We start from the raw sequence: 26,890 nt of genomic DNA on the forward strand, positions 1-26,890 counted from the left end.
CAATCGAGTCCCAGTAAAAGTTGTGAAGTGTTTCCCAGAGATGAAGAATGCGGAGGGAAGTTGACAGGCAGGGAGGAGGAAGGACAAAATGGCTGAAGCTGTCTGCGGTCAGAGGAACCTTCAGTGGAGAGGAGGAGGGGTCGAGGAGCAGCTTTAGACAAAAACCTTGGAGGTAAGACAGTCAACCACGTAACAGCAGCATAAAGGAGACCAGTAGCCACAATCCTTCACCAACCGGACCTCAATAACAACGTGTTAGAAACCCTGAAACCCGAAGCATTATGGTAGATTCTGATAAAAGCCTATTCAAATATACTCTTTACTGATAAGAGGTTATTTAGGCCTTATTATCAAACACTTACTAGGCATATGTTTGTTTCAATTATCATTCTAGTTCCATTTATGTACACTTGTAGAAATGTTCTCTGTAAAACCCATGGACGACACAGCTAGAATCCTTTAATTATAGCTGGTTTAAATCTGTTCTACGGAGCCAACTCAATATAGTAAACAGTGTTATGACAAAATATTTAAAGACTTCTTCTTTTTTTACATGTACTGTTGAACAGTGATATGCCAAGTATAAATACAGTAAAGTATAAATACAGTAAAGTATAAATACAGTAAAGTACAAATACAGTGAAGTATAAACACACTTAAGGGTAAAAATATATATATATATATGTATTCAGCAAAATTATGTGTTTTTTAGACAACTGAAAACTTCAAGAAGTAGGGTCTGATGGGAAAGTGTGATGTCATCGGCTTCCCCACTGCTTGAGGAGCAATAGAGGACAAAAAGAGGAAATCTGGAGACTGGAGTGACACTTTTACTTAATCCCTCAATCACTACCACCTCCAGAGAATATCTCATACCTCATTTAGCTTCTGGTGGAAATCCCACTTTACAAAATGACAAACGGATATTGCCTAAAGCAGAATAAAGCAGTTTAAAGCAACATAAAGCAGTATGAGCAGTTTAAAGCAGTATAAAGCAGTATAAAGCAGTATAAAGCAGTTTAAAGCAGTATAAAGCAACATAAAGCAGTTTAAAGCAGTATGAGCAGTATAAAGCAGTTTAAAGCAGTATAAAGCAGTATAAAGCAACATAAAGCAGTTTAAAGCAATATGAGCAGTATAAAGCCGTATAAAGCAGTTTAAAGCAGTATGAGCAGTATAAAGCAGTATGAGCAGTTTAAAGCAGTAAAAGCAGTATAAAGCAGTTTAAAGCAGTATGAGCAGTATAAAGCAGTATGAGCAGTTTAAAGCACTATAAAGCAGTATAAAGCAGTATAAAGCAGTTTAAAGCAATATATAGCAATTTAAAGCAGTTTAAAGCAGTATAAAGCAACATAAAGCAGTATAAAGCAGTTTAAAGCAGTATAAAGCAACATAAAGCAGTTTAAAGCAGTATAAAGTAGTATGAGCAGTATAAAGCAGTATAAGCAGTATAAAGCAGTATAAGCAGCATAAAGCAGTATAAAGCAACATAAAGCAGTATAAGCAGCATAAAGCAGTATAAAGCAACATGAAATAGTATAAGCAGTATAAAGCAGTATAGGAAGTATAAAGCAGTATAAGCAGTATAAAAAGTATAAGCAGTATAAGAAGTATAAGCAGTATAAGAAGTATAAGCACTATAAAGCAGTATAAGAAGTATAAGCAGTATAAAGCAGTATGAAGCAGTATGAAGCAGAATAAGCAGTATGAAGCAGTATAAAGCAGTATAAGAAGTATAAGCAGTATGAAGCAGTATAAGCAGTATGAAGCAGTAAAAAGCAGTATAAGAAGTATAAGCAGTATAAAGCAGTATAAAGCAGTATAAACAGTATAAGCAGTATAAAGCAGTATAAAAGCAGTATAAAGCAGTATAAAGCAACATAAAGCAGTATAAGCAGTATAAAGCAGTATAAGAAGTATAAGCAGTATAAGAAGTATAAGCACTATAAAGCAGTATAAGAAGTATAAGCAGTATAAAGCAGTATAAGAAGTATAAGCAGTATAAGAAGTATAAGCACTATAAAGCAGTATAAGAAGTATAAGCAGTATAAAGCAGTATGAAGCAGTATGAAGCAGAATAAGCAGTATGAAGCAGTATAAAGCAGTATAAGAAGTATAAGCAGTATAAAAGCAGTATGAAGCAGTATAAGCAGTATGAAGCAGTAAAAAGCAACATAAAGCAGTATAAAGCAGTATAAGAAGTATAAGCAGTATAAAGCAGTATGAAGCAGTATAAAGCAACATAAAGCAGTATAAAGCAGTATGAAGCAGTATAAAGCAACATAAAGCAGTATAAGCAGTATAAAGCAGTATAAGAAGTATAAAGCAGTATAAGCAGTATAAAGCAGTATAAGCAGTATAAAGCAGTATAAGCAGTATAAAGCAGTATAAAGCAGTATAAAGCAGTATAAAGCAGTATAAGCAGTATAAAGCAGTATAAAGCAGTATGAAGCAGTATAAAGCAGTATAAAGCAGTATAAAGCAGTATAAGAAGTATAAAGCAGTATAAGCAGTATAAAGCAGTATGAAGCAGTATAAAGCAGTATAAAGCAACATAAAGCAGTTTAAAGCAATAAGCAGTATAAAGCAGTATAAAGCAACATGAAGCAGTATAAAGCAGTATAAAGCAACATAAAGCAGTATAAGTAGTATAAGCAGTATAAAGCAACATAAAGCAGTATAAGCAACATAAAGCAGTATAAGCAACATAAAGCAGTATAAGCAGTATAAAGCAACATAAAGCAGTATAAAGCAACATAAAGCAGTATAAAGCAGTATAAAGCAACATAAAGCAGTATAAGGGGAGTAGAGCAGTCTTTACCTGGTGGGGCGACTCTGTCCTGGTAGGTGGGTTTGTAGTTACTAAGGGTTAGCAGCAGGGCCTGGATGGTCCCAATGAAAATCCCAGCCAAGCATCCATAGAAGATCAGGTAGAACAACAAGATTTTAACTGTGGAGAGAAAGAGAAGGGGTTAATTACAAATGGGCATATACTGTACATTAGTAGTAGGTTATGTACTGATGTGCATGTAGTTTATTAGCAGAGCACCATGCATGGGTGAATAGGAGACTGACAGTAACACTCCAGCGCTCCCCAACATCCTGATATAGATTCATCCTACCAGGCCCCTTGAACATTTTGTCTAAATTCATTCTAACTGGACATTCCAGTCTTAGAATACGGTGGTGAAGCTTTCAGGAAAGAAAATCTCCAGAACAACCACCATTAGACATTTGATGTCTGGGTTTTACTGGCTGCTGAATGGAAGACGTCTGGGTTTTACAGGCTGCTGAATGGAAGACGTCTGGGTTTTACAGGCTGCTGAATGGAAGACGTCTGGGTTTTACAGGCTGCTGAATGGAAGACGTCTGGGTTTTACTGGCTGCTGAATTGAAGACGTCTGGGTTTTACTGGCTGCTGAATTGAAGACGTCTGGGTTTTACAGGCTGCTGAATGGAAGTCGTCTGGGTTTTATAGGCTGCTGAATGGAAGTCGTCTGGGTTTTACAGGCTGCTGAATGGAAGACGTCTGGGTTTTACAGGCTGCTGAATGGAAGACGTCTGGGTTTTACAGGCTGCTGAATTGAAGACGTCTGGGTTTTACAGGCTGCTGAATTGAAGACGTCTGGGTTTTACAGGCTGCTGAATGGAAGACGTCTGGTGGAACGGTCATAAAGACACTAACAGCTTACAGATTGCAGGACTGCAGATGTGGCCAGAGCAATAAATGGCAATGTCCGTACTGTGAGACGCCTAAGACAGCACTACAGGGAGACAGGACAGCTGATTGTGGACTAAGACAGCGCTACAGGGAGACAGGACAGCTGATTGTGGACTATGACAGCGCTACAGGGAGACAGGACAGCTGATTGTGGACTATGACAGCGCTACAGGGAGACAGGACAGCTGATTGTGGACTATGACAGCGCTACAGGGAGACAGGACAGCTGATTGTGGACTATGACAGCGCTACAGGGAGACAGGACAGTTGATTGTGGACTATGACAGCACTACAGGGAGACAGGACAGCTAATTGTGGACTATGACAGCACTACAGGGAGACAGGACAGCTAATTGTGGACTATGACAGCACTACAGGGAGACAGGACAGCTGATTGTGGACAGCTGATTGTCCTCGCAGTGGCAGACCACGTGTAACAACACCTGCACAGGATCGGTACATCTGAACATCACACCTGCTGGACAGGTACAGGATGGCAACAACAACTGCCTGAGTTACACCAGGAACGCACAATCCCTCCATCAGTGCTCAGACTGTCTGCAATAGGCTGAGAGAGGCTGGACTGAGGGCTTGTAGTCCTGTTGTAAGACAGGTCCTCACCAGACATCACCGGCAACAACATCTCCTATGGGCACAAACCCACCATCGCTGGACCAGACAGGACTGGCACTGACTCACTGATGAGTCGCGGTTTTGTCTCACCAGGGGTGCCGGTCAGATTCGTGTTTATTGTCCAAGAAATGAGCGTTACACTGGGACCTTGTGGATCGGAGGGTGAGGGCCAGGGCCATTCCTCCAAGAAATGAGCGTTACACTGGGACCTGTTGGATCGGAGGGTGAGGGCCAGGGCCATTCCTCCAAGAAATGAGCGTTACACTGGGACCTTGTGGATCGGAGGGTGAGGGCCAGGGCCATTCCTCCAAGAAATGAGCGTTACACTGGGACCTGTTGGATCGGAGGGTGAGGGCCAGGGCCATTCCTCCAAGAAATGAGCGTTACACTGGGACCTTGTGGATCGGAGGGTGAGGGCCAGGGCCATTCCTCCAAGAAATGAGCGTTACACTGGGACCTGTTGGATCGGAGGGTGAGGGCCAGGGCCATTCCTCCAAGAAATGAGCGTTACACTGGGACCTTGTGGATCGGAGGGTGAGGGCCAGGGCCATTCCTCCAAGAAATGAGCGTTACACTGGGACCTGTTGGATCGGAGGGTGAGGGCCAGGGCCATTCCTCCAAGAAATGAGCGTTACACTGGGACCTTGTGGATCGGAGGGTGAGGGCCAGGGCCATTCCTCCAAGAAATGAGCGTTACACTGGGACCTGTTGGATCGGAGGGTGAGGGCCAGGGCCATTCCTCCAAGAAATGAGCGTTACACTGGGACCTTGTGGATCGGAGGGTGAGGGCCAGGGCCATTCCTCCAAGAAATGAGCGTTACACTGGGACCTGTTGGATCGGAGGGTGAGGGCCAGGGCCATTCCTCCAAGAAATGAGCGTTACACTGGGACCTGTTGGATCGGAGGGTGAGGGCCAGGGCCATTCCTCCAAGAAATGAGCCTTACACTGGGACCTGTTGGATCGGAGGGTGAGGGCCAGGGCCATTCCTCCAAGAAATGAGCGTTACACTGGGACCTGTTGGATCGGAGGGTGAGGGCCAGGGCCATTCCTCCAAGAAATGAGCGTTACACTGGGACCTGTTGGATCGGAGGGTGAGGGCCAGGGCCATTCCTCCAAGAAATGAGCATTACACTGGGACCTTGTGGATCGGAGGGTGAGGGCCAGGGCCATTCCTCCAAGAAATGAGCGTTACACTGGGACCTTGTGGATCGGAGGGTGAGGGCCAGGGCCATTCCTCCAAGAAATGAGCGTTACACTGGGACCTTGTGGATCGGAGGGTGAGGGCCAGGGCCATTCCTCCAAGAAATGAGCGTTATACTGGGACCTGTTGGATCGGAGGGTGAGGGCCAGGGCCATTCCTCCAAGAAATTAGCCTTACACTGGGACCTGTTGGATCGGAGGGTGAGGGCCAGGGCCATTCCTCCAAGAAATGAGCGTTACACTGGGACCTGTTGGATCGGAGGGTGAGGGCTAGGGCCATTCCTCCAAGAAATGAGCCTTACACTGGGACCTGTTGGATCGGAGGGTGAGGGCCAGGGCCATTCCTCCAAGAAATGAGCGTTACACTGGGACCTTGTGGATCGGAGGGTGAGGGCCAGGGCCATTCCTCCAAGAAATGAGCGTTACACTGGGACCTGTTGGATCGGAGGGTGAGGGCCAGGGCCATTCCTCCAAGAAATGAGCGTTACACTGGGACCTGTTGGATCGGAGGGTGAGGGCCAGGGCCAGGGCCATTCCTCCAAGAAATTAGCGTTACACTGGGACCTTGTGGATCGGAGGGTGAGGGCCAGGGCCATTCCTCCAAGAAATGTCCGGGAACTTGCTGGTGCCTTGGTGGAAGAGTGGAGTAACATTTCTGTGGAACTTGTTCAGTTTATGTCTCAGTTGTTGAGTCTTATGTTCATACAAATATTTACACATGTTAAGTTTGCTGAAAATAAACGCTGTTCACAGTGAGAGGGTGTTTCTTTTTTTGCTGAGTTTATATATATATATAGATTTAACTTACTGTGTCCTCCTTTGCCACCAAGCTCAGTAACTAATGGACATGTCTAAAATAAGTAACTTTCCAAATGGCTGAAAAACAAACCATACATCTGCTTATCTAAACTAAATGTATGCTGTCATTACAAATGCTTATGATCCAATACGAGAAGGAATTCAACGATTTATTTCATTTCTAAATTTCTAAATCCCTGTAAGAGGCACAAGCCTGTTAATCTTCCTGAAACTCAAGCTTTCTCTGAATTGACTGTTAATCTTCCTGAAACTCTTTCTCTGAATTGACAGTAAACTTCAACCTTTACCATGTATTTCATCCTTACTCTGCTGTTAATGCCAGGATAGAAACAGAGCCTGTTGATAGGACTAAACAACTTTACTACCCTTCTAGAATACACTATCCTTCTAGAACACACTAGCCTTCTAGAATACACTATCCTTCTAGAACACACTAGCCTTCTAGAATACACTATCCTTCTAGAACACACTATCCTTCTAGAACACACTATCCTTCTAGAACACACTATCCTTCTAGAACACACTATCCTTCTAGAATACACTATCCTTCTAGAACACACTATCCTTCTAGAACACACTATCCTTCTAGAACACACTATCCTTCTAGAACACACTATCCTTCTAGAACACACTATCCTTCTAGAAAACACTATCCTTCTAGAACACACTATCCTTCTAGAACACACTATCCTTCTAGAACACACTATCCTTCTAGAATACACTATCCTTCTAGAACACACTATCCTTCTAGAACACACTATCCTTCTAGAACACACTAGCCTTCTAGAATACACTATCCTTCTAGAACACACTATCCTTCTAGAACACACTCTCCTTCTAGAACACACTATCCTTCTAGAACACACTCTCCTTCTAGAACACACTATCCTTCTAGAATACACTATCCTTCTAGAACACACTAGCCTTCTAGAATACACACACTATCCTTCTAGAACACACTATCCTTCTAGAACACACTATCCTTCTAGAACACACTATCCTTCTAGAATCCTTCTAGAACACACTATCCTTCTAGAACACACTATCCTTCTAGAATACACTATCCTTCTAGAACACACTATCCTTCTAGAACACACTATCCTTCTAGAACACACTATCCTTCTAGAATACACTATCCTTCTAGAACACACTCTCCTTCTAGAACACACTCTCCTTCTAGAACACACTCTCCTTCTAGAACACACTATCCTTCTAGAACACACTCTCCTTCTAGAACACACTATCCTTCTAGAACACACTACCCTACTAGAACACACTACTAGACCATTTACATATTTTTCACATAGTCAGCTCGGAGATTCGAACCAGCAACCTTTCGGTTACTGCCCCAATCATCTTAACTGCTAGGCTACGTGCATGTCCACACTTCACTACCCTACTAAAGTACACTTCCCCACACATATACTACTAAAGCATACTACAATACTTTTATTTTCTTCTCCACTCCTCTACTCTACCTCTACACTTCTCTACTCTACCTTTACACTTCTCTACTCTACCTCTACACTTCTCTACTCTACCTCTACACTTCTCTACTCTACCTCTACACTTCTCTACTCTACCTCTACACTTCTCTACTCTACCTCTACACTTCTCTACTCTACCTCTACACTTCTCTACTCTACACTTCTCTACTCTACCTCTACACTTCTCTACTCTACCTCTACACTTCTCTACTCTACCTCTACACTTCTCTACTCTACCTCTACACTTCTCTACTCTACACTTCTCTACTCTACCTCTACTCTACACTCCTCCACTCTACCTCTACACTTCTCTACTCTACTCTCTACACTCTACTACTCTACTACACTCCACTCTACCTCTACACTTCTCTACTCTACACTCTACACTTCTACACTTCTCTACTCTACTCTACACTTCTCTACTCTACCTCTCCACTCTAACCTCCACTCTACTCTACTCTACACTTCTCTACTCTACCTCTACACTTCTCTACTCTAACCTCTACACTTCTCTACTCTACCTCTACACTTCTCTACTCTACCTCTACACTTCTCTACTCTACCTCTACACTTCTCTACTCTACCTCTACACTTCTCTACTCTAACTCTACACTTCTCTACTCTAACACTACACCTCCCTACTCTACCTCTACACTTCACTACTCTACCTCTACACTTCACTACTCTACCTCTACACTTCTCTACTCTAACTCTACACTTCTCTACTCTACCTCTACACTTCTCTACTCTACCTCTACACTTCTCTACTCTACCTCTCCACTCCTCCACTCTACCTCTACACTTCTCTACTCTACCTCTACACTTCTCTACTCTACCTCTACACTTCACTACTCTACCTCTACACTTCACTACTCTAACTCTACACTTCTCTACTCTAACTCTACACTTCTCTACTCTAACTCTACACCTCCCTAATCTACCTCTACACTTCTCTACTCTACCTCTACACTTCCCTACTCGAACTCTACACTTCTCTACCTCTACACTTCACTATAACTCTACACTTCTCTACTCTAACTCTACACTTCTCTACTCTGCCTCTACACTTCTCTACGCTAACTCTACACTTCTCTACTCTACCTCTACACTTCTCTACCTCTACACTTCACTACTCTAACTCTACACTTCTCTACTCTACCTCTACACTTCTCTACCTCTACACTTCTCTACTCTAACTCTACATACACTTTGTGTTGAACTGAATCCCGTTGACCTCTCGCTAGGCGGGCTCTCATGATGCAATAATAACGGAGGGCAACAACACTATCAGTCACTCTGGGTCTTTGTCAATGGTTACCAGTCCCGCTCCTCTGTCAGCCTCATTTACAAACATCCCTAAACTCACACCTCACCTCACCTCCCCCTCCCCCACCACCAACACAGCCGGCAGGCAGGCAGAGACAGGTGTGGCTAGACAAGCAGGCAAGCAGAGACAGGTGTGGGCCGTGGGGATAGACAAACAGGCAAGCAGAGACAGGTGTGGCCAGAGAAGATCATTTATTTCCCTGCTTGTGAAGGTGATCGCCTGGCCTGTAGTAAATCAACCCATGTTTTCAGTAGTTAATAACTGTTTAGTCATGTACAGGTGTAGATAACTACTGGAACTACTGTTTTTTAGGCAACAGATTTACTTAATTTTCACTTGAAACATCCCTTTTTTTGTTTAATAGGATAAAAGACACATTCTGTCAACTTCTGACTACAGAGTGATCTGTTCTGGCAATTTGTGTATTCTATGACATTTCATATTTAGGATATGATCATTGTTCACAAAATAGTTTGGAGACTACTCTTTCACAGTAACTTTAGTTACAAAATAGTATTTACTTAAGGGTAGCTTTAGAGTAGCTTACCTTCCAGTGTGAAGTAATTAATCGCTTGGTAAACTAGATTTTCAGAGTAGCTTCTGCAACACTGATTACAACACAACCAGTGACTAAACAATCTACAGGAAAAAGCATCTCATATTGTGTTGTGTGTGTGTGTGAGAGAGAGAGACAGAGACAGAGACAGAGACAGAGACAGAGAGAGAGAGAGACAGAGAGAGAGAGAGAGAGAGAGAGAAAGAGAGAGAGAGACAGAGACAGAGACAGAGACAGAGAGAGAGAGACAGAGAGAGAGAGAGAGAGAGAGAGAGAGACAGAGACAGAGACAGAGAGACAGAGACAGAGAGAGAGACAGAGAGAGAGAGAGAGAGAGAGAGCTGAGATGCAGTGACTTAGACCGCTGCGACACTTGGGAACCCAAAGTCTATTCATTTATTAGTCTCTCAACTCCATGCTTTTCTTCCACAGCCACGACCAGGGTGAACTGCTCATGGCGAATGACTTAATTCAGACCCTTATCTCTGTCTCTCTTGTACAAGGTGAGCACTATCTCTGTCTCTCTTGTACAAGGTGAGCATTATCTCTGTCTCTCTTGTACAAGGTGAGCACTATCTCTGTCTCTCTTGTACAAGGTGAGCACTATCTCTGTCTCTCTTGTACAAGGTGAGCACTATCTCAGTCTCTCTTGTACAAGGTGAGCATTATCTCTGCTTCTCTTTTACAAGGTGAGCATTTTTTTTTAAACCTTTATTTAACCAGGCAAGTCAGTTAAGAACACATTCTTATTTTCAATGATGGCCTAGGAACAGTGGGTTAACTGCCTGTTCAGGGGCAGAACGACAGATTTGTACCTTGTCAGCTCGGGGATTTGAACTTGCAACCTTCCGGTTACTAGTCCAACGCTCTAACCACTAGGCTACCCTGCCTCATTATCCCTGTCTCTCTTGTACAGGGTGAGCATTATCTCTGTCTCTCTTGTACACGGTGCTCATTATCCCTGTCTCTCTTGTACAGGGTGAGCATGATCTCTGCCTCTCTTGTACAAGGTGAGCATTATCTCTGTCTCTCTTGTACAAGGTGAGCATGATCTTTGCCTCTCTTGTACAGGGTGAGCATTATCCCTGTCTCTCTTGTACTAGGTGAGCATTATCTCTGCCTCTCTTGTACAAGGTGAGCATTATCCCTGTCTCTCTTGTACAAGGTGAGCATTATCCCTGTCTCTCTTGTACAAGGTGAACATTATCTCTGCCTCTCTTGTACAAGGTGAGCATTATCCCTGTCTCTCTTGTACATGGTGAGCATTATCCCTGTCTCTCTTGCACACAGTGAGCATTATCCCTGTCTCTCTTGTACAAGGTGAGCATTATCTCTGCCTCTCTTGTACAAGGTGAGCATTATCTCTGTCTCTCTTGTACAAGGTGAGCGTTATCTCTGTCTCTCTTGTACAAGGTGAGCATTATCTTTGTCTCTCTTGTACAAGGTGAGCATTATCAAGTGTTAAACATCTATGTTTTCTTTATAAATCCTACTCTCTCTCTCTCTCTCTCTCTCTCTTTAATGGTTATTGTACGTTTAATGGGTATTGTACATTTAATGGGTATTGTACATTTAATGGGTATTGTACATTTAATGGGTATTGTACGTTTAATGGGTATTGTACGTTTAATGGGTATTGTACGTTTAATGCGTATTGGTAAAAGGGGTTATTACACTGTCATTGGTTACAAGTGTCACCAAAATACAGAACCGTTTCTTTGATGATGATCAATTGTGATTTGATATATGACTCTGAGCCAGACTAGAGGTTTATCCATGCGTCATAACCACACCGACGTGGTCATACAGAGGGTCGTTTATGTAGACTAACGGCAAACACAGCGTTCACGCCAGAAAACCTTTTTTGACTTTCAAAACGTACATCATTTAATGGATCTTCTGAATTAAATAAAAAACATTCCGAGAGCAGCAACAGTTTCGAGAGATAAACCAGGATTCAGGAAACTGACAACCGTTGTTCCTGTCACCCACTAGAGCTCGTAGTGTAAATCTGTATTTCTCTCCTGTTGTGAAATCACACGGTCATAATCGCCCTTCTGGAAACCTACAAAAGCAAACGGTAGGGTGTGTGAACTCCGGGATCTGAATGAGCTAATAAACAACAGACTGTTAAAAGAAACTTTTCCACGGGGCCCGAGAGAGGGAGCATGTTTGGTCGGCAGCTTCCTCTTCCTATTTCGAAAAGGCGCCGAGATAAAAAACGAAATGTTGATCAAAAACGACCTACCGAAACAAGTCTCCCGCTCGAATACCGAGCGAAACGGTAACAATGTAACGTCGAAGGCACCGCGTCACAATGTGACCGCTGACCGGGGGAGCAGGAAGGTTGTTGCTAAATCAATGCTCATTGTTCCCCACATTTACATCAGACTATCAGTCGGTCCAGAACAATGACAGCGGTCTCAGGCTAAAGGCACTGATCACCTTGACTAACCTTGAACTATGATGTCTATGAAACATGAAGTATTAGGATAAAACACCTAATTAACGCGAGGTTATGGATGTTCTCCTGTCATTTAGCACATCGTTTTGTTCAGAGAAAGAAACTAGTTCATATTCAACAACTTTATCATTTGTATCCAGGCCAACAATGTGACACCAGAAACAAGCATGCCATTTTGGCAAGACAACCCCCAATGTTAGTTGCAATCCAACACTCCGGAATCGCACCATAGAATGTCAATTAGCTTGCTACGTCCTTCAAAATGACCTCTTTGGCAAATGACACCGAGAGAGCCTCTTGCTTTCAATAACGTATCGATCCGGTTTAGTCTAATAACGAATACGGACATAATTAACGTTCACTGGACCTACAAGTGGAAATGAAAACGAGCTTTTAGACAGTCCGCAATTTTTCGTTAAGTTTATTGTAATCTAATCTCATCAATATGTTAGTTACTTTACAGATTCGTTTATAGCCTATGTCACAGTTAATTCATTGACTGTGTTTTTTTTCGTGTACTTTTCCATTGAAAGTGAAAGTCACGATGCTACAAGTCAAATGCAACTGGTTCATTATTTTGTCAATCAACAAACGAGGGAAAGAGTCTGGAACCGTCCGTGCCGTTACCCTATTCAGAGGAATACACGGACACCGTCTGGAAACAACAGAGCTCGGACACTTATCATTCTTTATCCTCGAGTTAATAACCCTCCCCCCAAAAGTAGTTTATTACGGATGTATGTACTTACACCAACTGCCACCAGTGCGTCCTAGAAATTCCTTCCTTTCCGAATTCCACAGAAAGCTCTTCCATCCACCGTCTCCATCTTTATTCGCCGGCATATTTTTGGCTTTTTAATTTCACTTTTCAATTAAGGTGCTCTAATGGGCTTAGGAACCAGATTTCCCAAACTGTCCCCTGTACAGAATAGTAAAGGACAGCGTCGTACCCGGCTCTCCCTATTGTACCGCACACAATTTATCTCTTAGGGTAACCGACTCCGCCCGCAAACTCTTGTAATAAGTTACCTACAAAGAGAAGGCGGGGAGGGCCAACTCTCTGGGCAAATCACAAACAGTCATCGTTTTGCGTAAGAATCGTATGCAGGGGCGGGGGTTGGGGGGGGGCGACTGCTATGTCCCCTGCCCCACGAAAAGAGGGTAGGCAAGCTGTTCAAAATGACATCGTGAGAACACAAATTGTAGAATTCTAAAACTACAATAGAATTCCAATTCTATTGTGACGTCATAAGCACCGCGACATTCTATGATCATTCTTGGAGTTCTATTTTTGACATCACGTGTTAAAAGTTTTTTTTTTTTTTTTTTTTCAGGAGGTAACTTTTTGGGAATTTATTTGACCAGGCTGGCACATTGGGGTCTAAAGACGTGATTTACAAGCTCTGACTTACATGGCTTTAGAAGTCCTGGGAAATGGGCTGACATAGTGCTTTCAGAAAGTATTCATACCCCTTGACTTATTCAAAATGTTGTTGTTTTACAGCCTGAATTCAAAATGGATTAAATATGTTTTTTTCTTTTTTTCTTCTTCTTCTATACACAATAGCCCATAATGACAAAGTGAAAACATGTTTTTGGAATTGTTTGTAAATTTATTGAAAATTAAATACAGAAATATCTAATTGACATAAGTATTCACACCCCTCAGTAAATGCATGGTAGAATCACCTTTGGCAGCTATTACAGCTGTGAGTCTTTCTGTGTACTTCTCTAAGAGCTTGGCACAACTGGATTGTACAATATTTGCACATTATTCTTTAAAACATTCTCCAAGCTCTGTTAAGTTGGTTTTTGTACATTGCTAGACAGCCATTTTCAAGTCTTGCTATATATTCTCAAACCGATTAAAATCAAAACTGTAACTACTCCACTCAGGAACAGTCGATGTCGTCTTGGTAACCAACTCCAGTGTATATCTGGCCTTGTGTTTGGATTGTGGTCCTGCTGAAAGGTGAATTAGTCTCCCAGTGTGTGAACATGGTGATCTTACCAGTGTGTGAACATGGTGATCTTACCAGTGTGTGAACATGGTGATCTTACCAGTGTGTGAACATGGTGATCTTACCAGTGTGTGAACATGGTGATCTTACCAGTGTGTGAACATGGTGATCTTACCAGTGTGTGAACATGGTGATCTTACCAGTGTGTGAACATGGTGATCTTACCAGTGTGTGAACATGGTGATCTTACCAGTGTGTGAACATGGTGATCTTACCAGTGTGTGAACATGGTGATCTTACCAGTGTGTGAACATGGTGATCTTTACCAGTGTGTGAACATGGTGATCTTACCAGTGTGTGAACATGGTGATCTTAGGAAACCCATTTCATGAAGCTCCCGACGAACACTTCTTGTTCTGACGTTGCTTCCAGAGGTAGTTTGGAACTCGGTAGTGAGTGTTGCAACCGAGGACAGATGATTTTTTGCGCGCTACGTGCTTCACCACTAAGCGGTCCCGTTCCGTGAGCTTGTGTGGCTTACCACTTTGCGGGCTGAGCCGTTGTTGCTCCTAGACATTTCCACTTCACAATAACAGCACTTACATTTGACCGGATCAGCTCTAGCAGGGCAGAATTGTGATGTATTGACTTGTTGGCATCCTATGACGGTGCCACGTTGGAAGTCACTGAGCTCTTCAGTAAGGCCACTCAATCAATCATATGTGTTTATAAAGCCCGTTTTACATCAGCAGATATTGTTTTGGAGCTATCTGTTTTTCCATGTATGAATCTGTTAATCTGTCACGACATTTAAGAGAAGAAGGTGAGGACCAAGGTGGGAAGGGGTTCATAATTAATTTATTAGCAACTGAAACACTAAATACGAAAATGACAAAAAGAATAACCGAAATAGTTCTGTCTGGTACAGATACGAAACAGAAAGCAACTACCTACAAAACCCATGTGGTCAAGAGCTACCTAAGTATGGTTCTCAATCAGAGACAACGACAGACAGCTGTCCCTGATTGAGAACCAGACCCGGTCAAAACCAAAAGAAATACAAAAACGTAGAAAACGGAACATAGAATGCCCACACAAATCACATCCTGGCCTAACCAAAATAGAGAATAAAAGCCTCTCTATGGCCAGGGTGGGACAGCATCAATGTGTTTCTATGGGCTAATAGCAGTAAGGACTATCTGTTATTCAATGTGTTTCTATGGGCTAATAGCAGTAAGGACTATCTGTTATTCAATGTGTTTCTAATAGCAGTAAGGACTATCTGTTATTCAATGTGTTTCTATTGGCTAATAGCAGTAAGGACTATCTGTTATTCAATGTGTTTCTATGGGTTAATAGCAGTAAGGACTATCTGTTATTCAATGTGTTTCTATGGGCTAATAGCAGTAAGGCCAAATTCAAATAATTTAAAATGTATATTTTTTGATACCTACAGAGGTTCTAAAATTCTCAATCAAATAGATAAATGATCCTTGGTATGACCATCTTAAAACGATTCCATATGACCCTCTTAAAACAATTCCACATGTTAGCTTAGTAGAATCCAGCCCTGGCCACTCAGACTCTAGGGAGATACTATTCCGAAGGTGTGGATCAACGTTTTAGACGTAATGGGTAAAGGGGTTTCCACTTGTGGCCTATGCTAAACACTATATATAACCAATCAATTGTCCTTCAGCCTGTACAATATGGCTCACAATATCACCCCATTCGAACAGGGCATTACAACTGCCATGGCTATTATGAAAAATCATTTTTCTAATGACTGATCACTGGCATGAAAATAGTAGGTTATCCAGTACATTAGCACACAGGTTATCCAGTACATTAGAACCACATCCTATGGTAGGTTATCCAGTACATTAGCACACATCCTATGGTAGGTTATCCAGTACATTAGCACACATCCTATGGTAGGTTATCCAGTACATTAGAACCACATCCTATGGTAGGTTATCCAGTACATTAGCACACATCCTATGGTAGGTTATCCAGTACATTAGCACACATCCTATGGTAGGTTATCCAGTACATTAGAACCACATCCTATGGTAGGTTATCCAGTACATTAGAACCACATCCTATGGTAGGTTATCCAGTACATTAGAACCACATCCTATGGTAGGTTATCCAGTACATTAGAACCACATCCTATGGTAGGTTATCCAGTACATTAGCACACATCCTATGGTAGGTTATCCAGTACATTAGAACCACATTCTATGGTAGGTTATCCAGTACATTAGAACCACATCCTATAGGCCTGTAGCTGTAGGCCTGTAGCTGTAGGCCTGTAGCTTATACACAGCTGTCTATTTGCCACCACAAACCGATGCTGGCACTAAGACCGCACTCAACGAGCTGTATACGGCTATAAGCAAACAGGAAAACTGCTCACCCAGATGAGGCTCTCCTAGTGGCCAGGGATTTTAATGCAGGGAAACTCAAATCCGTCTTACCTCATTTCTACCAGCATGTCACCTGTGCAACCAGAGGGAAAACAACTCTAGATCACCTCTACTCTACACACAGAGACACATATACAACTCTAGATCACCTCTACTCTACCCACAGAGACACAAATAAAACTCTAGATGACCTCTACTCTACACACAGAGACACATATACAACTCTAGATCACCTCTACTCTACCCACAGAGACACATATACAACTCTAGATCACCTCTACTCTACCCACAGAGACCGTGAGTCTATGGATTTGGAAGACGAGCTGGGCCGTCTTAAGGCAATGTGAGTGGCTAAACGGGTTCCAACCCAGGATTGAACCCGTGGTCCAGTCAATAACGGGGTTGTGTTTCCTGAGCCATGAGAATCCCAAAACAAAAGGGACAAGTGGAGATTCAATGAGGAGAAGCTGTATGGACTCACTGTGATTGCCTGACACCCGCAGGTTAATGGGAACTGTGCTGTGCGTGACTCTGCCAATGTAGCGACCGTCCAGTGCTCTGGTGTCCATGGGAAGGGAGAGGAGTTGTGTGGGGATATCTAGCTCAGATACCAGGGTAGCATCCATAAAACTCTCATCTGTCCCAGAGGAACTGGCTCCCTGAGGAACCCCCCCCCTGCACCGACCAGTAGTGTGCCCTCTGCGGCCACAGATGGTGCAGGGAATGGGAACCCCAGAGGTGATGAGCACCCGGAGAGACTTAGACCGGTCATCCCACAGCAGGATAACAAAAAAGGGAGTACGAGCAATGGGAGTTAGAGAACTCACAGTCTGGCCCACCAGCGTACTCGTTCCTACTGATGAGCCGGGTCTTTTGACTGGGCAGGTGGTTATGTAATGCCCAGCAGCACCACAATACAGACACGAATTGGAACTCACCCTTTCTTAGGTGATAATCTAGTTATAATCTAGTTATGCCCAGTTGCATAGGCTCCAGAGTAAACACGTCACCTGTCGCTGATGATTCCGGAGGGAACTCGGGTAGCTTCAACTCTTCTCGGACATGCAGATGTCGGGGACTTCTGGACTTCTTCGGAGGTGAGAAGGTAGCAGCGGATGAACGAGTGTGACCGAGACCTGACCTCCTTTCACTTCTGCATTCCCGTTCCCGTAGATGCCCATCAATCCTAATGCTTTCCCATCAATCCATCTCCGATCCACTTTTCAATTTCCATTTGTTTTGTCTTTGTCTCCTATTGCCTCACTGCTGAAGGAGGGACCGGTGCATTTGAAGTGGTCAGCCCAGGTGGACAGGGCTTTTAGTCACCTGAGAGCTCTGTTTACCTCGGTTCCCGTGCTGGCTCATCCGGATCCCTCTTTGGCGTTCATAGTGGAGGTGGATGCGTCCGAGGCTGGGATAGGAGCGGTGCCCTCTCAGCGCTCAGGCACGCCACCAAATCTCAGCCCCTGTGCTTACCTTTCGAAGGAGCTCAGCCCGGCGGCCCGGTGGAGCGAAACTATGATGTGGGGGACCGGGAGATGTTGGCTGGAGACATTGGCTAAACACCCTTTTCTCATCTGGACTGACCACCACAATCTAGAGTACATCCGGGCGGCGAGGAGACTGAATCCTCGTCAGGCAAGGGCCATGTTCTTTACCCGTTTTGTTTTCACCCTACGGCCCTACAGACTGCGGAGGCCCTTTTTACACGCGTCTTCCAGCAATACGGGGTGCCTGAGGACATAGTATCTGATCGAGGTCCCCAGTTCACGTCCAGGGTCTGGAGGGCGTTCATGGAACGTCTGGGGGGTTAATAATATTTACCGTTGGTTATTGGTCAAATGTATTTGTTTACCTTGTGTCTTTATTTTTTAAGTAAAGTACGTTGCTCACTCATTTTGCTCTCCGGCGCCTGACTTCATGCACCAGCTACACTCACCTCCTGACAGGTAGTATATATATATATATTATATATATATTATAAATCTACTACATGACTGTCTTCCTTAACATTCCTCTTCAACTTTGAGCGACGAGAGATGTTTGAGAAAGAGTTGATTAGCATGATTTTACTATTTTGTATATTAACAATGAGTAATAATTGAGTTACTAATGTCCAATTGAGGTTGATGTACTGTAGATCACAGAGGTCTTTTTAACAGAGGTAGTAGTAGTACTGGTCGAGCTGTTATTTAGAGGAAACCAGTGGTGAGAAGTCAGAACTTCCTGCAGTGGCTTGTGGGGGAATAAGGGTGACCTTCGACTCTCTGTCTTTCCTCCAAACAGAAGACCAGTGGTTCTTTTGGTAGTATACAGCTCACACTGTTCACACTGTTCACACTCTCTCTCTCTCTCTCTCTCTCTCTCTCTCTCTCTCTCTCTCTCTCTCTCTCTCTCTCTCTCTCTCTCTCTCTCTCTCTCTCTCTCTCTCTCTCTCTCTCTCTCTCTCTCTCTCTCTCTCTCTCTCTCACTCTCACTTCACTCTCACTCTCACTCTCACTCTCACACACACACACAACACACACACACACACACACACACACACACACACACACACACACACACACACACACACACACACACACACACACACACACACACACACACACACACACACACACACACACACACACACACACACACACACACACACACACACACACACACACCTGATAAAGATCTCGGAGGCCTATTATACAACCTCTGTCCTCCACTGCACAGTCAGGGAACAAAGTGTGACTTCCGTCAGTAATATTCAATCCACACTCTACTGGTCACCTAATTGATGTGTTGAAACACTCATTGCCAACAAACCGCTGCGTACCAGCTACTCCAATGACTAGCTGACATTTCAGGTTGCTATGCCGGTACAAAGTTTGCTGAGTTTTTCAGCCAATCATTGATACGTTTCAGTTAATGTTTGAATGTAAAGACCAATAGCTGTCCCTAAAAAGTCTAAACAGAATCATTTTATCCAAAACTGAGCTTTAGGAGATGATAGAAAAAAAATGTATGCCAAGGAATGAAGGGTCACAGGTTTGTTTCATTCCTGCCCATATAGCTGGCAGCACCCAAGTAATTATCCATTCAGAGCACAGCTCCACGCGACCAGATTGTAATGATCAATTTGGTTTGACATTCAATATCGCCATGGGGCTCGTTATTTTGGGACAATATTTTAAAATGTCATAAGCTCCAAATTTCAATGACTTTAAAACCTCAAAACAACTAGAAATTCAACTAGTAATTGTGAGACAACCCACATTAAACTCTCGTTTGCCTTCAGACATGGGCCCTGCAGTCACTCCCCCCCCCCCCTCTCTCTCTCTGTCTCTGTAACTCTCTCCCTCTCTATCTCTCTCTGTCTCTGTAACTCTCTCCCTCTCTATCTCTCTCTGTCTCTGTAACTCTCTCCCTCTCTATCTCTCTCTGTCTCTGTAACTCTCTCCCTCTCTATCTCTCTCTGTCTCTGTAACTCTCTCCCTCTCTATCTCTCTCTGTCTCTGTAACTCTCTCTTGCTCTCAATTTAAATTGATTTATTGGCATGGGAAACAAATGTTTTCCAAAGCAAGTGAACTAGATAAAGAAAATGAACAGTAGACATTACAATGAACAGTAGACATGACAATGAACAGTAGACATGACAATGAACAGTAGACATTACAATGAACAGTAGACATTACAATGAACAGTAGACATTACAATGAACAGTAGACATTACAATGAACAGTAGACATTACAATGAACAGTAGACATTACAATGAACAGTAGACATTACAATGAACAGTAGACATTACAATGAACAGTAGACATTACAATGAACAGTAGACATGACAATGAACAGTAGACATGACAATGAACAGTAGACATGACAATGAACAGTAGACATGACAATGAACAGTAGACATTACAATGAACAGTAGACATTACAATGAACAGTAGACATTACATATTACACAGGAATAATTTCTCAATAGCAAATTCCACCTCATTATGTGGGAAATATGTCTCTCTAATATGGTCATACATTGGGCAGGAGGTTAGGAAGTGCAGCTCAGTTTCCACCTCATTTTGTGGGCAGTGAGCACATAGCCTGTCTTCTCTTGAGAGCCATGTCTGCCTATGGTGGCCTTTCTCAATAGCAAGGCTATGCTCACTGAGTCTGTACATAGTCAAAGCTTTCCTTAAGTTTGGGTCAGTCACAGTGGTCAGGTATTCTGCTGCTGTGTACTCTCTGTTTAGGGCCAAATAGCATTCTAGTTTGCTCTGTTCTTTTGTTAATTCTTTCCAATGTCTCAAGTAATTATCTTTTTGTTTTCTCATGATTTGCTTGGGTCTAATTGTGCTGCTGTCCTGGGACTCTGTGGGGTGTGTTTGTGTTTGTGAACAGAGCCCCAGGACCAGCTTGCTTAAGGGACTCTTCTCCAGGTTCATCTCTCTGTAGGTGATGGCTTTGTTATGGAAGGTTTGGGAATCGCTTCCTTTTAGGTGGTTATAGAATTTAACGGCTCTTTTCTGGATTTTGATAATTAGAGGGTATCGGCCTAATTCTGCTCTGCATGCATTATTTGGTGTTCTACGTTGTACACCGAGGATATTTTTGCAGAATTCTGCATGCAGTCTCAATTTGGTGTTTGTCCCATTTTGTGAAGTCTTGGTTGGTGAGCGGACCCCAGACCTCACAACCATAAAGGGAAATGGGCTCTATGACTGATTCAAGTATTTTTAGCCAGATGCTAATTGGTATGTTGAAATTTATGTTCCTTTTGATGGCATAGAATGCCCTTCTTGCCTTGTCTCTCAGATCGTTCACAGCTTTGTGGAAGTTACCTGTGGCGCTGATGTTTAGGCCAAGGTATGTATAGTTTTTTTGTGTGCTCTAGGGCAACAGTGTCTAGATGAAATTTGTATTTGTGGTTCTGTTGACTGGACCTTTTTCAGAACACCATTATTTTGGTCTTACTGAGATTTACTGTCAGGGCCCAGGTCTGACAGAATCTGTGCAGAAGATCTAGGTGCTGCTGTTGGCCCTCCTTGGTTGTTGACAGAAGCACCTGATCATCAGCAAACAGTAGACATTTGACTTCGGATTCTAGTAGGGTGAGGCCGGGTGCTGCAGACTTTTCTAGTGCCCGTGCCAATTCGTTGATATATATATATATATATATATATATATATATATATATGTTGAAGAGGGTGGGGCTTAAGCTGCATCCCTGTCTCACCCCACGACCATGTGTGAAGAAATGTGTGTGTTCTTTGCCAATTTTACCCGCACACTTGTTGTTTGTGTACATGGGTTTTATAATGTCATATGTTTTACCCCCAACACCACTTTCCATCCGTTTGTATAGCAGACCCTCATGTCAAATTGAGTCGAAGGCTTTTTTGAAATCAACAAAGCATGAGAAGACTTTGCCTTTGTTTTGGTTTGTTTGGTTGTCAATTAGGGTGTGCAGGGTGAATACATGGTCTGTTGTACGGTAATTTGGTAAAAAGCCAATTTGACATTTGCTCAGTACATTGTTTTCACTGAGGAAATGTACGAGTCTGCTGTTAATGATAATGCAGAGGATTTTCCCAAGGTTACTGTTGACGCATATCCCATGATAGTTATTGGGGTCAAATTTGTCTCCACTTTTGTGGATTGGGGTGATCAGTCCTTGGTTCCAAATATTGGGGAAGATGCCAGAGCTAAGGATGATGTTGAGTTTTAGTATAGCCAATTGGAATTTGTTGTCTGTATATTTGATAATTTCTCTCTCTCTCTTTCTTCTCTCTCTCTCTCTTCTCTCTCTCTCTCTCTCTTTCTACTCTCTCTCTCTCTCTCTCTTCTCTCTCTCTCTTCTTCTCTCTCTCTCTCTCCTTCTCTCTCTCTCCTTCCCTCTCTCTCTCTCTCCTTCTCTCTCTCTCTCTCTCTTCTCTCTCTCTCTCTCTCTCTCTCTCTCTCTCTCTCTCTCTCTCTCTCTCTCTCTCTCTCCTTCCCTCTCTCTCTCTCTCTCTCTCTCCTTCTCTCTCTTTTCTCACCTCTTTTACGAGATCATTCTGATTTCACAGAGAGAGGACGGCTGATGAAATGTGTTTGTTTTGCAGTAATCCTTTATTACCAGGGTATCAGATCCATAGCAGTTAGGGACAGTAGACTCTACTGTCTCTACTGCTGGTGACCTCTACTGTCTCTACTGCTGGTGACCTCTACTGTCTCTACTGCTGGTGTCTCTACTGTCTCTACTGCTGGTGACCTCTACTGTCTCTACTGCTGGTGACTCTACTGTCTCTCCTGCTGGTGACCTCTACTGTATCTACTGCTGGTGACTCTACTGTCTCTACTGCTGGTGACTCTACTGTCTCTACTGCTGGTGACCTCTACTGTCTCTACTGCTGGTGATCTCTACTGTCTCTACTGCTGGTGACTCTACTGTCTCTACTGCTGGTGTCTCTACTGTCTCTACTGCTGGTAACTCTACTGTCTCTACTGCTGGTGACTCTACTGTCTCTACTGCTGGTGACTCTACTGTCTCTACTGCTGGTGACCTCTACTGTCTCTACTGCTGGTGACTCTACTGTCTCTACTGCTGGTGACTCTACTGTCTCTACTGTCTCTACTGATGGTGACCTCTACTGTCGCCACTGCTGGTGACTCTACTGTCTCTACTGCTGGTGACTCTACTGTCTCTACTGCTGGTGACTCTACTGTCTCTACTGCTGGTGACTCTACTGTATCTACTGCTGGTGACCTCTACTGTCTCTACTGCTGGTGACCTCTACTGTCTCTACTGCTGGTGACTCTACTGTCTCTACTGCTGGTGACCTCTACTGTCTCTACTGCTGGTGACTCTACTGTCTCTACTGCTGGTGACCTCTACTGTCTCTACTGCTGGTGACTCTACTGTCTCTACTGCTGGTGACCTCTACTGTCTCTACTGCTGGTGACTCTACTGTCTCTACTGCTGGTGACCTCTACTGTCTCTACTGCTGGTGACTCTACTGTCTCTACTGCTGGTGACTCTACTGTCTCTACTGCTGGTGACTCTACTGTATCTACTGCTGGTGACCTCTACTGTCTCTACTGCTGGTGACCTCTACTGTCTCTACTGCTGGTGACTCTACTGTCTCTACTGCTGGTGACCTCTACTGTCTCTACTGCTGGTGACTCTACTGTCTCTACTGCTGGTGACTCTACTGTATCTACTGCTGGTGACCTCTACTGTCTCTACTGCTGGTGACTCTACTGTCTCTACTGCTGGTGACTCTACTGTCTCTACTGCTGGTGACTCTACTGTCTCTACTGCTGGTGACCTCTACTGTCTCTACTGCTGGTGACTCTACTGTCTCTACTGATGGTGACTCTACTGTCTCTACTGCTGGTGACCTCTACTGTCTCTACTGCTGGTGACTCTACTGTCTCTACTGCTGGTGACCTCTACTGTCTCTACTGCTGGTGACCTCTACTGTCTCTACTGCTGGTGACCTCTACTGTCTCTACTGCTGGTGACTCTACTGTCTCTACTGCTGGTGACCTCTACTGTCTCTACTGCTGGTGACTCTACTGTCTCTACTGCTGGTGACTCTACTGTCTCTACTGCTAGTGACCTCTACTGTCTCTACTGCTGGTGACCTCTACTGTCTCTACTGCTGGTGACTCTACTGTCTCTACTGCTGGTGACCTCTACTGTCTCTACTGCTGGTGACTCTACTGTCTCTACTGCTGGTGACTCTACTGTCTCTACTGCTGGTGATCTCTACTGTCTCTACTGCTGGTGACTCTACTGTCTCTACTGCTGGTGACTCTACTGTCTCTACTGCTGGTGACTCTACTGTCTCTACTGCTGGTGACTCTACTGTCTCTACTGCTGGTAACTCTACTGTCTCTACTGCTGGTGACTCTACTGTCTCTACTGCTGGTGACCTCTACTGTCTCTACTGCTGGTGACTCTACTGTCTCTACTGCTGGTGACTCTACTGTCTCTACTGTCTCTACTGATGGTGACCTCTACTGTCGCCACTGCTGGTGACTCTACTGTCTCTACTGCTGGTGACCTCTACTGTCTCTACTGCTGGTGACTCTACTGTCTCTACTGCTGGTGACCTCTACTGTCTCTACTGCTGGTGACTCTACTGTCTCTACTGCTGGTGACTCTACTGTCTCTACTGCTGGTGACCTCTACTGTCTCTACTGCTGGTGACCTCTACTGTCTCTACTGCTGGTGACTCTACTGTATCTACTGCTGGTGACCTCTACTGTCTCTACTGCTGGTGACCTCTACTGTCTCTACTGCTGGTGACCTCTACTGTCTCTACTGCTGGTGACTCTACTGTCTCTACTGCTGGTGACTCTACTGTCTCTACTGCTGGTGTCTCTACTGTCTCTACTGCTGGTGACTCTACTGTCTCTACTGATGGTGACTCTACTGTCTCTACTGCTGGTGACCTCTACTGTCTCTACTGCTGGTGACTCTACTGTCTCTACTGCTGGTGACCTCTACTGTCTCTACTGCTGGTGACTCTACTGTCTCTACTGCTGGTGACCTCTACTGTCTCTACTGCTGGTGACTCTACTGTCTCTACTGCTGGTGACCTCTACTGTCTCTACTGCTGGTGACTCTACTGTCTCTACTGCTGGTGACTCTACTGTCTCTACTGCTAGTGACCTCTACTGTCTCTACTGCTGGTGACCTCTACTGTCTCTACTGCTGGTGACTCTACTGTCTCTACTGCTGGTGACCTCTACTGTCTCTACTGCTGGTGACTCTACTGTCTCTACTGCTGGTGACTCTACTGTCTCTACTGCTGGTGACCTCTACTGTCTCTACTGCTGGTGACTCTACTGTCTCTACTGCTGGTGACTCTACTGTCTCTACTGCTGGTAACTCTACTGTCTCTACTGCTGGTGACTCTACTGTCTCTACTGCTGGTGACCTCTACTGTCTCTACTGCTGGTGACTCTACTGTCTCTACTGCTGGTGACTCTACTGTCTCTACTGTCTCTACTGATGGTGACCTCTACTGTCGCCACTGCTGGTGACTCTACTGTCTCTACTGCTGGTGACCTCTACTGTCTCTACTGCTGGTGACTCTACTGTCTCTACTGCTGGTGACCTCTACTGTCTCTACTGCTGGTGACTCTACTGTCTCTACTGCTGGTGACTCTACTGTCTCTACTGCTGGTGACCTCTACTGTCTCTACTGCTGGTGACCTCTACTGTCTCTACTGCTGGTGACTCTACTGTATCTACTGCTGGTGACCTCTACTGTCTCTACTGCTGGTGACCTCTACTGTCTCTACTGCTGGTGACCTCTACTGTCTCTACTGCTGGTGACTCTACTGTCTCTACTGCTGGTGTCTCTACTGTCTCTACTGCTGGTGTCTCTACTGTCTCTACTGCTGGTGACTCTACTGTCTCTACTGCTGGTGTCTCTACTGTCTCTACTGCTGGTGACTCTACTGTCTCTACTGCTGGTCAATCAATCAATCAAATTTTATTTATATAGCCCTTCGTACATCAGCTGATATCTCAAAGTGCTGTACAGAAACCCAGCCTAAAACCCCAAACAGCAAGCAATGCAGGTGTAGAAGCACGGTGGCTAGGAAAAACTCCCTAGAAAGGCCAAAACCTAGGAAGAAACCTAGAGAGGAACCAGGCTATGTGGGGTGGCCAGTCCTCTTCTGGCTGTGCCGGGTGGAGATTATAACAGAACATGGCCAAGATGTTCAAATGTTCATAAATGACCAGCATGGTCGAATAATAACAAGGCAGAACAGTTTAAACTGGAGCAGCAGCACAGTCAGGTGGACTGGGGACAGCAAGGAGTCATCATGTCAGGTCGTCCTGGGGCATGGTCTTAGGGCTCAGGTCAGTTGAAACTGGAGCAGCAGCATGGCCAGGTGGACTGGGGACAGCGAGGAGCCATCATGTCAGGTAGTCCTGGGGCATGGTCCTAGGGCTCAGGTCCTCCGAGAGAGAGAAAGAAAGAAGGAGAGAATTAGAGAACACACACTTAGATTCACACAGGACACCGAATAGGACAGGAGAAGTACTCCAGATATAACAACCTGACCCTAGCCCCCCGACACAAACTACTGCAGCATAAATACTGGAGGCTGAGACAGGAGGGTTCAGGAGACACTGTGGCCCCATTCGAGGACACCCCCGGACAGGGCCAAACAGGAAGGATATAACCCCACCCACTTTGCCAAAGCACAGCCTGCACACCACTAGAGGGAAATCTTCAACCACCAACTTACCATCCTGAGACAAGGCTGAGTATAGCCCGCAAAGATCTCTGCCAC

General features: G+C 44.2%; 1 protein-coding gene across 1 annotated transcript in view; it reads right to left on the reverse strand.

Moving 5' to 3' along the window:
* LOC123996520 (sodium/potassium-transporting ATPase subunit beta-233-like) overlaps window positions 1–13,209 on the reverse strand; it is a 25,656-nt gene extending 12,447 nt beyond the window's left edge. The window contains exons 1-2 of the mRNA XM_046299918.1: window positions 12,958–13,209; window positions 2,822–2,950 (exon numbers count right to left, since the gene is read on the reverse strand). Coding sequence (XP_046155874.1) covers window positions 2,822–2,950; window positions 12,958–13,051 — 223 coding nt within the window. The 5' untranslated portion in view covers window positions 13,052–13,209. The remainder of the gene's footprint in view (window positions 1–2,821; window positions 2,951–12,957) is intronic.
* Window positions 13,210–26,890: the final 13,681 nt, after the last annotated feature.

This window comes from Oncorhynchus gorbuscha, linkage group LG15 (assembly GCF_021184085.1).
Source record: "Oncorhynchus gorbuscha isolate QuinsamMale2020 ecotype Even-year linkage group LG15, OgorEven_v1.0, whole genome shotgun sequence".
Lineage (NCBI taxonomy): Eukaryota > Metazoa > Chordata > Actinopteri > Salmoniformes > Salmonidae > Oncorhynchus > Oncorhynchus gorbuscha.